The following is a 13066-nucleotide window of genomic DNA, read 5'->3' as shown; positions in this document are numbered from 1 at the left end:
TGTTCCCAGTGAGAGGAATGTCCAAGCTTCTTCTTCATACATGAATAACCAATTAAATAATGAGCAAATGCTCTTCTGAGATAAAGTAAAAAATAACATATGTCCTGAGCAAATACATATTAAACTGAGAAAGTATTGCTACTATATGCATTTTAATGTAGTTTCTTTATTTAACATACCTTTTGGCTTTTTTGTGTTTTTTGTTTTAATATTACTGCATTGGTTGACAGTTTTTTTTTTTCCATCCATATCCATTATTTTATAATGACTGCAGTGAGGCCATGAATGTATGGTAATGGATCCTTAAAATAGTATTAGAGAAAAGTAATTAGGCTTTGCAAACTTAATAAACCTATCTGACAACCTTGCTGAGAGTTTAAGGTCTGGGTACAGGTCCTTAATTATTTCTCACTGAGGTCCCTGAACATCAATTGTTCATGGGATGTAGGAAAAGTGACATATACAGCAAAATACCTTTTCGTTAGGTCTTTCTTATTTATAAGTTAATCAGAATTTTTACAGCGAATCAATGTGTGGGATGTTTAGTTTGTATTTAATATTTGATTATGCAAAGGCCAGGACTGCTGTTTACTTTCACAAAGACTTCTGTGGTTAAGGTTTATTGTTCGTGTATGACAGTTAACTCTGTGGCTCTGCTGGTGGGGAGATATTTCTTAAACCATAAAGCTGTTCTGTATGCATTATATTCTGATGGAAAGTAGAATCTATATTCAGAGGCATTAAACATGCAATACATGTTTTGGTTCCTGTATTCATTAATATTATATATGTAAATCATCTATAGTTCCAGGGCCAGAAGTTATAATTAATTTGGTACCTCTAAAATATTTTCTTTGTAAGCAAATGGCTTCTTTTCAAAAGCGGTGGCATACCTCTCTGGGAAAAAAACAGTTGATAAGTGATGACATTGAAAGAAGTAAAAATGTTTCTTTTCTGTTTTGATGACCTTTCTAGGAGCTTAGAAGGAGCAAGAGTTGGTTTTGGACTCTGTAGTTGTTTTCGTAGGTTTAAGAGGTGTCGTATATTACACAGAACTCCAGGAGACAGCGAGCAGTGCGAGAGCCTCATTCCTATGCATGGTGTGGTTCAGGATGATGGAACCAGCTGCTGTTCATAAGCAAGAGGTAGAAGTATTATATTCTGATAATTGACATTTCAGATTCATTATGTTTTGGTACTTCTGTTTGTTTTTGCTTATACATTTAGGTTGCCTTTGGCATCGTGGCAGGTGCCATAACTTCAAGATAAGGCTGTGGTAATATCTGTGGTTCACAGGTAGAAATTACAAGATCACTAAAAGTAAGGTGTATGGATTAGGACTATACATTTACACTGATCTGTTTTATTTACACTGTTTTCAGTTTTTCTTTGAAAGGGTGTGTTATAATGTGTCTTTCATATGTTTCTGATTTGTTTTTATTAGCAACGAATGTGTCTTGTGGTCTGCTTTTCAAGTTCTGAAGCTGAAGTTGAACAAATGAGAACACTTGGGTTAACATTTCAGCTTCAAGCGTGTCTGTTTTACAGAAATTCCAATGACTTGTTATCCATGTTAAAGCTGTGTATCAGCTCACCGCATGAATTTAAAAAGTTTTACTTGGAAAAGATTGTAATATTATGTTGATATTTCTGGTTCCTGTTTAATCAATTGCATATGCAATTGAAGATAAATGGACACTTCATTTTAACTGCTGACCATCTGTTGTCAGTTTACATTACATTTGCAGTGTTTATTCACTGTGGTATCATTGGAAAAGAGAGAATCTGCCTTTTATTCAACATTAAATATTTGGGGAAAAAAACTAAAGTGGAAGCTATCTTTAGAAATACAGTTGACTACAAATGCAATATCTAGATTTGTAGTCTGTGAACTTTTTGGTTGTAAAAGATTTATTTTGTCAGAATTTGCACTTGTCAGTGTTAAGGATGTGGTGCACTGAAAAAGTGCAACCATTTTGCTAAACCATTTGTTGCTAAGTGTTCCTATGCGCAGTTTATATATTCACTACCAACATTTTTTTGTGATTTAATTAATTGTACTGTATGTCCGCCCCCTTTTCTGAATTGCAAAGTGTTTCCAGGTCGGCTCATGTTTCTGACCCCTCTATTGCCTGGGGAGAATGAGGACCTGCAGAGACGCTCTCCCTGACATGCCCTTCTGTTAGAGACATGCTTCCTTTGGCACACAGTAAGCTCTGTCATGCCATTTAGGGGTGGAAGTCCACATCAGGCTGAGAAAGTCACTGCAGGCTTGCGGGGACCCTGCCTGTCCCTGGAGCCCCTGCTTCACCATGAGACAGGGCGCCCCTGGCACTCAGACGTCTGTGCATTGGTGTAATCCTTGGATAATCCTCATTCCCACCAGCTTGTAACACGAGCTGATGTGCATGCTCATATGTTGATTATCTGGAAACTTAAACATTTTGTGAAGGACAGCACTAAATTAAATGGACTGACAACAGTGTGGAGTAGTGGTTAGGGTTCTGGACTTGTAAGTGGAATGTTTTTGGATCACATCCCAGGTGGGCACGTCATTGTTGTACCTTTGTGCAAGGGAATTCACCCGACTTTTTCCAGCAAAATACACGGCTATATCAATACCTTGCAAATGTAGGTCACGTTGGTTACATGCATCAACCAAGTAACAATTAGTAAAGGAATAAGAGTTGGAGAAATCCCAACAGGTAATTTTACTACTTAATTCTTTTTTCCTCAGATTGGAAAGGAATAACATGTGGCGATGTGACAATCCTGGAGAAGCCTGAAGGAGACTTGACGTTCCAGTGCCTCTTTTTATATGCTATAGATGACATTCAGATAATTGATCCCTTCAAGCTGATATGCTGTTCATCCACACCTTTAAACTGGATATCAGATTTCTTTTTGATTAATGGTACATGGGCTTGAAAACATGGAAGAATATACACTTTTGGACCAGTGAACCTGTTGTACTGAATGTGGAGATGAGAGGATGGAGGGACCTCTTGAAACACAACACATGTAAAGAACACTAAAGCCTGTTAAAATGGTTGGCTTTTTTCATTTTCAGTAGATGCTGTATAATGAATGGCATGCTGCAAAGTAAGCCACATGTAAATATGTGATTTGGTACTACTTCCAAATGTCAAGCTACAATCTAAACACTATTTAATTATAGTTTATGAATGTAGTAAAGGGTACCATGTCAAAACATGTACATAAGAATTCTAATATGAACAAAGAAAGTATTATATTTTATTGTGAAACTACAAAAATAAAGTGAAATGAAGAATAGAAGATCCTGAGATTTTCAAGGTCATCCCTTGAGAATGTGCTGGTGTTATAGCTGTACATCACTACATGTCACTTTGTGTAGGTAAACAAAATTGGAACTACCTTTATTTTTCATTAAAAATGAAAGTAGAGTGGTCTTATATATTTTGAAAGATAAAAATCTGATGTTTCATGTAAGCTGTGAATCCCACTTGTTGTCATCATCTTTTTCACCTTAAAGGTTAGGTGGAGTTGTAGTTAATTTACAGTTTTAAGTGATTTTAGTGCATTTGAAATATCTTCTACCTCGGTATAGTTTCTGTCTCACTCCAGACATAAAATAGAAATTAACTTGTTTTGACTGTAACACATCATGGTCATAATGCATTCAGCATTCCCAACAGTTGCCTGGAGTTTGCAATTTCTGGGAGGTAGTAAGATTATTTTGTGATGGATAATCTTATGTCTTTTTCTGTATTGAGGAGAGTATTGTAAAACATTCACTTTCTAGCTGTTTAGTTTCTTACCGTTTGAATGTTCGAAAGCACTGTATTCTGTGTGATACAGTGTTTTCTATTTCTTCATGGGCAGTCTTCTTTCATGCTAACAGAGAAGATTTTTCAAAGACTTATTTCCCAGAACAGTAACGGGAAAGCTAATTTACTTTGTGCAGAAGCTCCTGAGAGAGATTTTAGTAACTAATTTGGAACGAGAATGATTACATACTTCCATCTTTCTTTTGCCTTTGAGAGGACTGTTGTTTTCTGTATGACGTTTAATGTTTATTTTAATCAGTCTTGTATAATGCTTTCCGTGTGTGTTCTTGATCTGACAACATTGAAATGAGTTATTTTGCTTTTTGAAGCGTTACTTACCATGGCAAATAGATTATGAAACAGACAAGATGTACAGTAAGAGATGCATCTAATGATTTAGCAAGAAAGTGCACATCTCCCCTAAGTAGCATTTTAATGTCTGTCTTGCATTTGATGTTTAAAAGTGACTTTTAAGATGAAACACTAAGATTTCCTCAATATATTGTTAAGTTTTTGAAGGTCTTTTTGTTGTTTTAAGTGGAGTCTAAATGCTGTACTCTGTATTCGGTTTGATGTCAGTGTTATTAAGTTGACATTACATGTCTGAAATACCATTACACACAAAACCTAGGCTGTTCAGGCCTCTATTTTTGCCACAACATTTATTTTAGCAGTTTTCACTTTTACAAGACGAAATGCAAATAAAAAACTATACTTACGAAGTAATTTCACTGAGAGCACATGTACAGCACAACCCACTCAGTACTAGGCCTGTGCAGCTGAGCCTGAGGGAGAGGGAAAGCACAGCAAATCTGCTCAAAAACAAGCAAAAGACTTGCTAACAGAGCAGGAGTTAGTCTTACAGCAGACTCCCAAAGACATTTGGAGCTAGCACACAAAAGACATCTGGAGCAGCCAAGAACAACATCCCTTCTATCATGAAAAGACAGTAAAAGAAGAATTATTCTTATTATGAGTTCTGTCTTTTCTTTGATATGCAACAAAATGCTACTGTTCACAAAAAAATTCAGAGGTTTAAAAATACATTTATTGTGCATGTGCGATTGGTCTTGAACCGCTATGTAATACAAGCAGAAAGCAGGGCCTAAAATTACAAACTTGAATTGCAACTTTGTTGTTGGTAAACCCTTTGAAAGACTAATCAATAGGGTAATATTTGAAGCAGGTTAAAAAAAAGCTAAAATAAATGTCCTTAGTCTACAAAATGTATAACTGCTTAAGTTTTAGACCACTAAAATGGGGTTTTACAGTAATTGTATTTTATTGGTTATAAAAGTTTATTAAATGCAATAGAACATACTGTAATTTGCAACTTCCTTTTGAAGTTCTGATAGTTTTGTGTGATAGATATACTGTATATTTTCCATAAAAGATTTTAAGATATACAGTATGAACAATATATACATTTTATATGCATACAGTATAGATAGTATAGCCTATTGAGATCCTATTTTGTTAGCATGTCACTACATTTCTATTGCTAAAGTTGAATTAAAAGGGAAGTTTTTACCTTGGTTTTAATGCTTGAAAATGTATAAATGGTCACAAACATATGTCGCTCCAGCCAGGGCAATCAAAATGTCTGTGTGCATAGTGTAATGTATGTCTGTTTATACAGTAGATAAATATTCATTATGTCAAACATATCATTGCCCACAACACGAAATGTTTGTAACATTTGTTTTCTTGCTCTTTTGAACTAAGTACAAAACATTTTTTGAGAAACATAGTTTTTTCTCAGTCTATAATGGTGCTTTTAAGATGTGTATATAAAATACAAAGAATGAGTTAGAGGAGTCTCAGGTACTGTGGCATGAACTGAAAGAGAAATCTTCCTTTTTTCTAAAGGTCAGACCTTTTCTATTATTTTTAAGGACCCTTTTACTTTTTTTTTTCTAATGGCAGTTGTAAAACTGATTTCCTTCTTTTTTATGAGCACTTTTTTACAGCTAAAGCTTTGTAATGGTTTCTGTTTCTTTTATGAAGGTTTTTTTACTTGCCTTTATATGCCCACTATGTATGATACTAAAGCTAACTCATTTTCTTACCCAACCAATACTGTCAACTCTACGATCTAAATCTTTGCACTTATTTTTGGTGTTTGCTTGTTATCCTTGGAGGGTATTTTGGGCAACTTGATTTGTCATGTTATTCCTTACTGTGTACTGTACTGATCCTGATCTGTTTCCCACCTCCTCTGTTCACAAAACCTTAAATGTTCTAGAATGGCACTAGAGAACTTCGTGAAGTTTGTCATTCCAAAGTTTTAGCAAAGAAAAAAACACTGTTTTCCTTTTTAGAATGCTACCATTGAATTGAATATATAAATTGATCAACAAAATTACATCCAGGATGTAGGCCAGACCCAAAATTTTATGGAGTGATCACAAGTGATTAATTCTAGCCATCCTATAGTATCCTATAGTTGTACAAAGAATAAGCACCCACTGGAGAAATGGTGTATTTCTCACGTAGAAGAATGTATGATTACAACCACCCAGTCAGTCCCAGGTGCTGCTGTTGTGATCAAATTGAGAATTACTGGACCCCACGCCCACCCAAACCCTGACTGCCTTTGACCTCTGGTTCCTGCACAAGTGACATCATCTGAAGGGGTGGGGCTCAGCAGTCTATTTGAATTTAAGCCTAATTCTCATTGCTGATTCAAATTGCATCATTAAAGTGCTTGGGGCTTTCTAGATCCTTAGTTAAATTTGTTCTTTTACTTGTGCAGTTTATTTTACTGTACATTTTAATAAGGTGAATTAAAAGTGCAATACAAAATAAACTTGAAGGACGGTACAGGGCATTTGTAGTGAATTGTACACAATAATACATATTGTCATCGTCTAAATAACATTATCTTTACTAAAAAAAATATTATTTTTCAAAGGATCTTATTAAAAAATATAGTCCTTGTAAAAATAGCATTATTGCATTCTTGTATGCTAAATACACTAAAACTCTTTCCCTTGGGCTTTTGTTTTTTGTAGCCATATAAAGTGTACTTTGTTACAATGTACAGTACACTGGCTGCAGTGATGTGATAACTGTGATTTTGTATTTGGCTCGTAGATGAAAAAAAACAATCCAACAGGTGCCTATTTTTTTTAATTTTATGATGTTAGTACTATCATGAAAAGAGATGATGTGTCCTAAATTAATATTTTTCTTTGATGAGACACAGGCTAGGGAACACTACACTCCAAATATCTTCCATTCCAAAGTCTGAACGAATGAAGCCACAGTAAAAATTCAACTAATGTCCATTTTAGCTCAGGCCCTGGCTGTCCCTCAGATTAATGTTTTTATATCTTAAGTGTTTAAGTAGTTCTTGATTTTTACTATGTAATATATCAGTTTGTATTGTAAATGTTCCAATTGATTGTTGATGTAATATAAACATTTTGTGTGAAAAGATTTTCAGATTGTGAATATACTGTGTTATTTATTCTAAAGGGTTAGTAAAGAGAAAAGGCCTATATACTGATTTTTGACTTCTCAATGACAGCTAAAAGACCATAAACAGTAACAGAGCTGTAAGAGCACATTGATAAGGTTAATAGTTTCCAAGTACTTGTGTGTTTGTGTTAGAGATATATCATGGCTTTCTTTGCCAAAAATGTCATACGTACTATTCCAAAAACAACTGTAAGAATATCAAGCTTCAAAACTTTTACTCAGAAGCCAAGTAAAATGTGCAAAGCCGTTTTGGTAGGTAATGGTATTTTATTTGGACTGGCTACAATCTTGATAATATCCATCATGGATTTGTTAAAATAAAATACCTGGTAATTACAAAGTGTTTCTTAAACACAAATGGATACCTTGGTAGACGTAGTGTAATAATGAGGCACACAGTTTGTGCTGCAGTCCAGCAAAATTGCAGTGCTTATAATAATTCATTATTACACAACATTAATATTTTGCTCTACAAAGTTCTAGGTCTTCTCAATGTTATCATTTATGCAGGGTATAAAGATAGGTTCAAGAGATAAATCTGTTTGTGATTGTAACAGTGACAAAGTCCAGAAGTTCAACATTTGGATTACTATTTATTATATACAGTATATATACACATTGCCAATGACATGTTGGCGAGGTTAATTGGAGTCTCCACATGGTGTGAGAGAGTACTGTCCCTCCTTGTGCTCTTGGCTTCGGGGACCCTTACAGGAATAAGTGGTTTTATGACGATGGAGTGTTTCTAATGTTCAGTACTTTTAGTAGGAGAGAGAGAAATTCCAAAATAATTTTTGGGTTAAAATTCCAAGTGAGACTCTGCTGTTGTACCCTTGAGAAAGGTACTTCACCCAAATTGCTCCGGTAAAATAGCCGGCTGTATAAATGGGTGCACATCTACTGTAAATTGCTTTGGATAAAAACATCAGCCAATTAATTACTCATTCATTTCAGCATATTTTTGCAAAATATAATCATTTCATGTTTTAAAGGTGGTCATTGACTCCTGTTGTCCTCCTGCTCTCCTTGGAATAAGTAGAAGTAGAAGTCTGTTCTTTGCTCCTGGATACACATAAGGGTGACTGAATAGCAACATAAAGATGAAAGTGTCAATTCAATGATGAGTGGACTAAGAACAAGAAAGTTATAAAAACAGTAATCAGAAAGTGGAGAAAAATAACTCAATCCTCAGTGGCTGGGACACAAGTGGTTAAACTGAAATGCCTTAATGCGTATAGCTGCAGATATGAATATATCAAGAAAGCGCAATACTGTACATTTGGAAGAAAGTTATTCACTAAAGTACGAAGCGCAATAAATATAAAAATGTTGTTTGTCTGAACTTTTTAAAGATGTCTTTAAATTAACACCCATTTATTCCGATGACTCCTTGTTAAGATGTACAGGACTAATGAACTAACTCTTTTCAAGGTTTGTTGTCTCCTTACAATACTACAGTATTAGTGGATCTCTTGGTTAGGTTTGAACTATGATTGAGTATTATAATTAATAACATTATGAAGTAGTCAACCTTTACATAACGTGAATCAATCATTACAATTTTATTCCTGTTTTTCTGTCATTTGGCTAGTATTGTGAGACTTAAATAAAAATAACAATGATTAAATATGTAACTGAAAAGTGTGAACAGGTACTGTATATGACAGGAAGTGTTTGTGAGTGAGGCACAAAATCCTCATGCATTGGGGTTTTCTTTTTTATCTTTCTCCCTATACACTGTACACGTGACCCTTAGAATATAAACATACTGCAGCTTTCTCCTTTCGGCATTAATTATGTATAATCAGTGTAATTAACAAATGTAATACAGGATAATTAAAAAAAAGATGCATAAAGAACCAAAATGAAGAGTCTTCAGCAATTATGCTACATAAACAGTGAATTTATTGAGCCTGCACTAAATCTCTATTGAGAGCTGGCACTTGCGCGACACTGATTTGTAATGCAAATTGCAATCAACTCACATCATTTCTCCATTTATTTGTAGCTGATTGGAAGACCTTAAAGAAACACAAACCTCAAGCTTGTGTACCACAGAACCCTATATTTCAGCCTTTGATAGTTGTTAACAGATGTTATCCTGAAAGAAATTATGTGAATACTATATTGTAAAAAAAGGTTAAACAAAGCAAGACTTTACAGCAAAATAAATATTTTACTGAGATCCACTCTTCTTTTATTTGAATTGCCTTGTTTTTCCTGTTTAATAAAATTCCCATTTGACCTTTTGGAGTATTTCCTTACTGCTCTTTGAACATCTGGATTACTTAGAACTGGTATTCAGTAAGTCAGGAATTGCAAAACAAGTCTGCACCTCATCAGGCTCTTGTCAGCAGATTACTTCTCATCTTTGTAAGCATTTCTGTGAAATTCTATGGTGATATAATTTAACCCTTATGCTTTGCATTTTAACATATCCTTATGATTCAGGTTTATGGTACAAAATACAGTATAATGTATTTCTTCATTTTATTTAGATACACAATTTCTATGTGTTTTTAAGCCCAGGACAGTTACTGTATGTAGTAGATTAATTAAAATTCAGTATTTTTGATCACTTCGATGGGAATAGAGACACATGACATTTTCATCTTTTTTTAAGAAGCAAGCGAATCTCTTCTTGACATTTGAGTTTCTGTTGTGGGTTGGATACCAATACCAATATTGTTGGTCTAAGTTAATAAACCTAAGAAAGATCAAATAAATTTTCTGCATGTGGAATAATGCAAAGGAGTAGTTTTGTTTCTCTATAAAAACTGTTGAGCATGACTATGGTTAAAATTAAGTCTGAGAACATTGTTGCGCTCAGCAAATGAACTTTGTTCATTTTTTCATGCCCTTTCATTTATAGAATTGAGGTTAAAAAATGCTTAGCTTAGTCAATAAGTAAAACAGTGAAGTATAGTTATTTTTATATTTTAAGTTGATATTAAGAAAATATGATACAATAAAACTTGGATTTCTCACAAATTAGTTTAGCATTCAAGCAGCTTTTTTACACAGACTTACAAAAAAAACCCATATGGAGAGTACAAATAAACATTACATTAAAAACCACTAGAACATTACGCAAAAGACACATAACATAGTCATTACACATCACTCCTTCAGGAATCTCCCCAGCTACACCAGAACTGATAAGTTTACTCCCCTTACAATCTCACTAATCCTCTATAATTGTACAATTCCTCTTAATTTTGCACAAAATCCACTGAGTGCACCTGCCCAGAACCAGTACTCATTTATCAACTGAGTAGTTTGATTGAATGTGGGATAAAGGAATTCCTCATGCTGGTAATCTGCATTGAGGTACTCTAAACCATCTTTTTGAAGGCAACAGGTGATGCAGAACATGCAAGGGATCACAGGAGATACGAACAGCTAGTCTCAACTTCCGCTTAATGTAAGCAGTCTGAAACTCTGCTCAAGTGGCTGCTCCACTAATTTTGAACACTCAAGAGTCTCAAGAGACCCTCGGAGTCTGGACATTTTGGTTTACTCTTGCATAGTAAGACTGTTATACCAGACGATTATTCCATACTGCATGACACTTCCTGCCACAGAACTGAAAAACATGAACAGAATCTGACTACTGGCACCAAAAAGCCCTTAACCTGCGAAGAAAGTAAATTTGCTGTTGTACTTAATTACAAATAAAGCCAACAAGTGCCTCCCAAGACAAATTAGAATCTATGGATATTACCAGATATTTGTTAGGATTTAACTTGGACTCATTATGAATTATGACCAGAGGAAGCATATTCATTATGATCAAGATCAAGGACAATTTCTTCAGTTTCTGTAGTATTTGAAATAAAGGCATTCTGGACACACCATGCAACCAAACTGTCCACATTGTTCTAATACAGGCTGGGGTCATTGTCATTCATCAGAGAACTTAAGGTAGGTCATCAGGAAATTTGAGTAGGAAGTGCTTTGGCCCACTAGCAACACAGTCCTTTGTAGAGAGTGAAGAACAGTGGTAAATGCACACATTCCTGGGGTGCTTCATGATTTGCTTGGAGTAAAGTCCATCATTAACTTTAATCTCCTGCAATCATCTTGTAAGGAACGAATTGTACAAAAATATCAGATATGGGTTGATATGTAACTGATTCATTTTTAATATTAAAATATGCAGTCAGATTGTCACAAACTGAAGAAAAGACAAGGTAAAGTACCCTAGGATGTTCTTCATTTGTCAATACACTTTGAAGAATGTGATATCTCTTCTGTGCTTCACTCTTGTATACAAGCAGACTGATATGGATCAAGTTGACTATTTACTGACTGAGAGAGTTCATGAAACAAGATCCTCTCCAATGATTTCATCAAAACTGCTGCAAGAGCAAGTGGCCTTTAAATATAATGTTCTGATGGACAGCTTTTCCATACTACAGGAATAGTATGCATGTGTCTACACATCTAGGAAATTGGTTGCAGCTCTGGTCCCAATTCTAGAACTGAAGTTCTAAATCCAGACCTTCAAAATAAATGCATTTAAATTATCAGGACCAATTGCCTTATGAACATTTGTAAACTGAGAAGAATTCATGTCGTGGTCTAAATAATAACCCTCTTTGAACTGTAAAACGAAATTGAGTTAAGAAGACGAAAACATTTATCAGTCTGCTTTAACATACATGGTAAAAAAAAACGCGTTTTTTTCATTTGAAAACTCATTACCATTCGTAATTAAGGACATTCCCGGTGTCGTATCCAATTCAATTTCCTCTGGAAATCTTAACCGCCCTCTGCGCAGAAATGCGCAGGCGCCGTTGACGTTGTTTTCGGGGACGCATGATTTTTCTCATCATCCACATATTAAATGCTCTTTATGTAGCATAAAGAAAATAAAAAAAGAGGCACATCTCCATCTGTGCTGTATAAAGATAACTTAAACTTTCATTCACAGGGTGGCGGTAATTATTTTTTATATTACTCTGATCTCCAGCAAACTGCGTAAAATACAGCGAGAAACCGATATCAACTAACACAAACGGTCTCTTTTTTTTTTTTTCTCCATTCATATCGCAACTTAAGAAGCGAAGGTAGAAACCTGAATGCAGTCTCCAGATCAGTAGTTTTCCTGGAAAGTTTTGAAAATGTTAGCGCTGCGCTTCCCTGTTTACAGGGGATATTGAACTGGATACGATGGTGCCGTATATCGACGTTTTAACCGAGTTTCTCGACTATGCGGTACGAAATAAGCTGTCGGGTCTCCCCGTCACCATCGTTCAGATGGGCACTCGGGTATACTGTATCGTTGCATGTGCAAGAACAGCCCAAACAAACACAGCAAGGTTTGTACACAAGAATACCCATACGAGCCCAATTTTAAAGGCTTCATTTTTTCCTCAGTATTCTCCATGCTTATACTGCACAGTGATCTTAGACGCGGTTCACCACCTGGAAGTCAAATAGTAGCTTCCCTATGTTTTCAGATCACCTCGTTAAACATTCATTTACATTTCAATTTTAATAACCCAACTAGAAGATTTTAAGCCTCAAAGATGAGTTATACAATTCTTTTTACACCTTTAGACTCCACCTTCTTATGAAAAGGCGTATTAAGTCACTGTAAAATGTGTACAAACTGCATTCTTCAGAGACTAGCTCAAACCTGGTTCTTGATAACAAGAGTAAACATGCTCCGGCCTTTTATGGCACGTCGCTTAAAGTTTAACTGCCCACCCACCTCAGCACACGTGAATCACAGCTACCTTCCTGTTCGTCATAAATTGGCGTGGTAA

The 13066-nt window shown here is 35.2% G+C and overlaps 1 protein-coding gene across 1 annotated transcript in view; it reads left to right on the top strand.

The window, feature by feature from the left end:
• The window catches only part of LOC102693309 (solute carrier family 35 member F5), a 30820-nt gene extending 23569 nt beyond the window's left edge, over positions 1-7251 (top strand). Inside the window, exons 16-17 of the mRNA XM_006636357.3 lie at positions 1054-1145; positions 2738-7251. Coding sequence (XP_006636420.1) covers positions 1054-1138 — 85 coding nt within the window. The 3' untranslated portion in view covers positions 1139-1145; positions 2738-7251. The remainder of the gene's footprint in view (positions 1-1053; positions 1146-2737) is intronic.
• The last annotated feature ends 5815 nt before the right edge of the window (positions 7252-13066 follow it).

This window comes from Lepisosteus oculatus, chromosome 12 (genome assembly GCF_040954835.1).
Source record: "Lepisosteus oculatus isolate fLepOcu1 chromosome 12, fLepOcu1.hap2, whole genome shotgun sequence".
In the NCBI taxonomy this organism is placed as follows: domain Eukaryota; kingdom Metazoa; phylum Chordata; class Actinopteri; order Semionotiformes; family Lepisosteidae; genus Lepisosteus; species Lepisosteus oculatus.
Note: the sequence above shows the minus strand (reverse complement) of the source record. Positions and strands in the feature narration are given on the sequence as shown.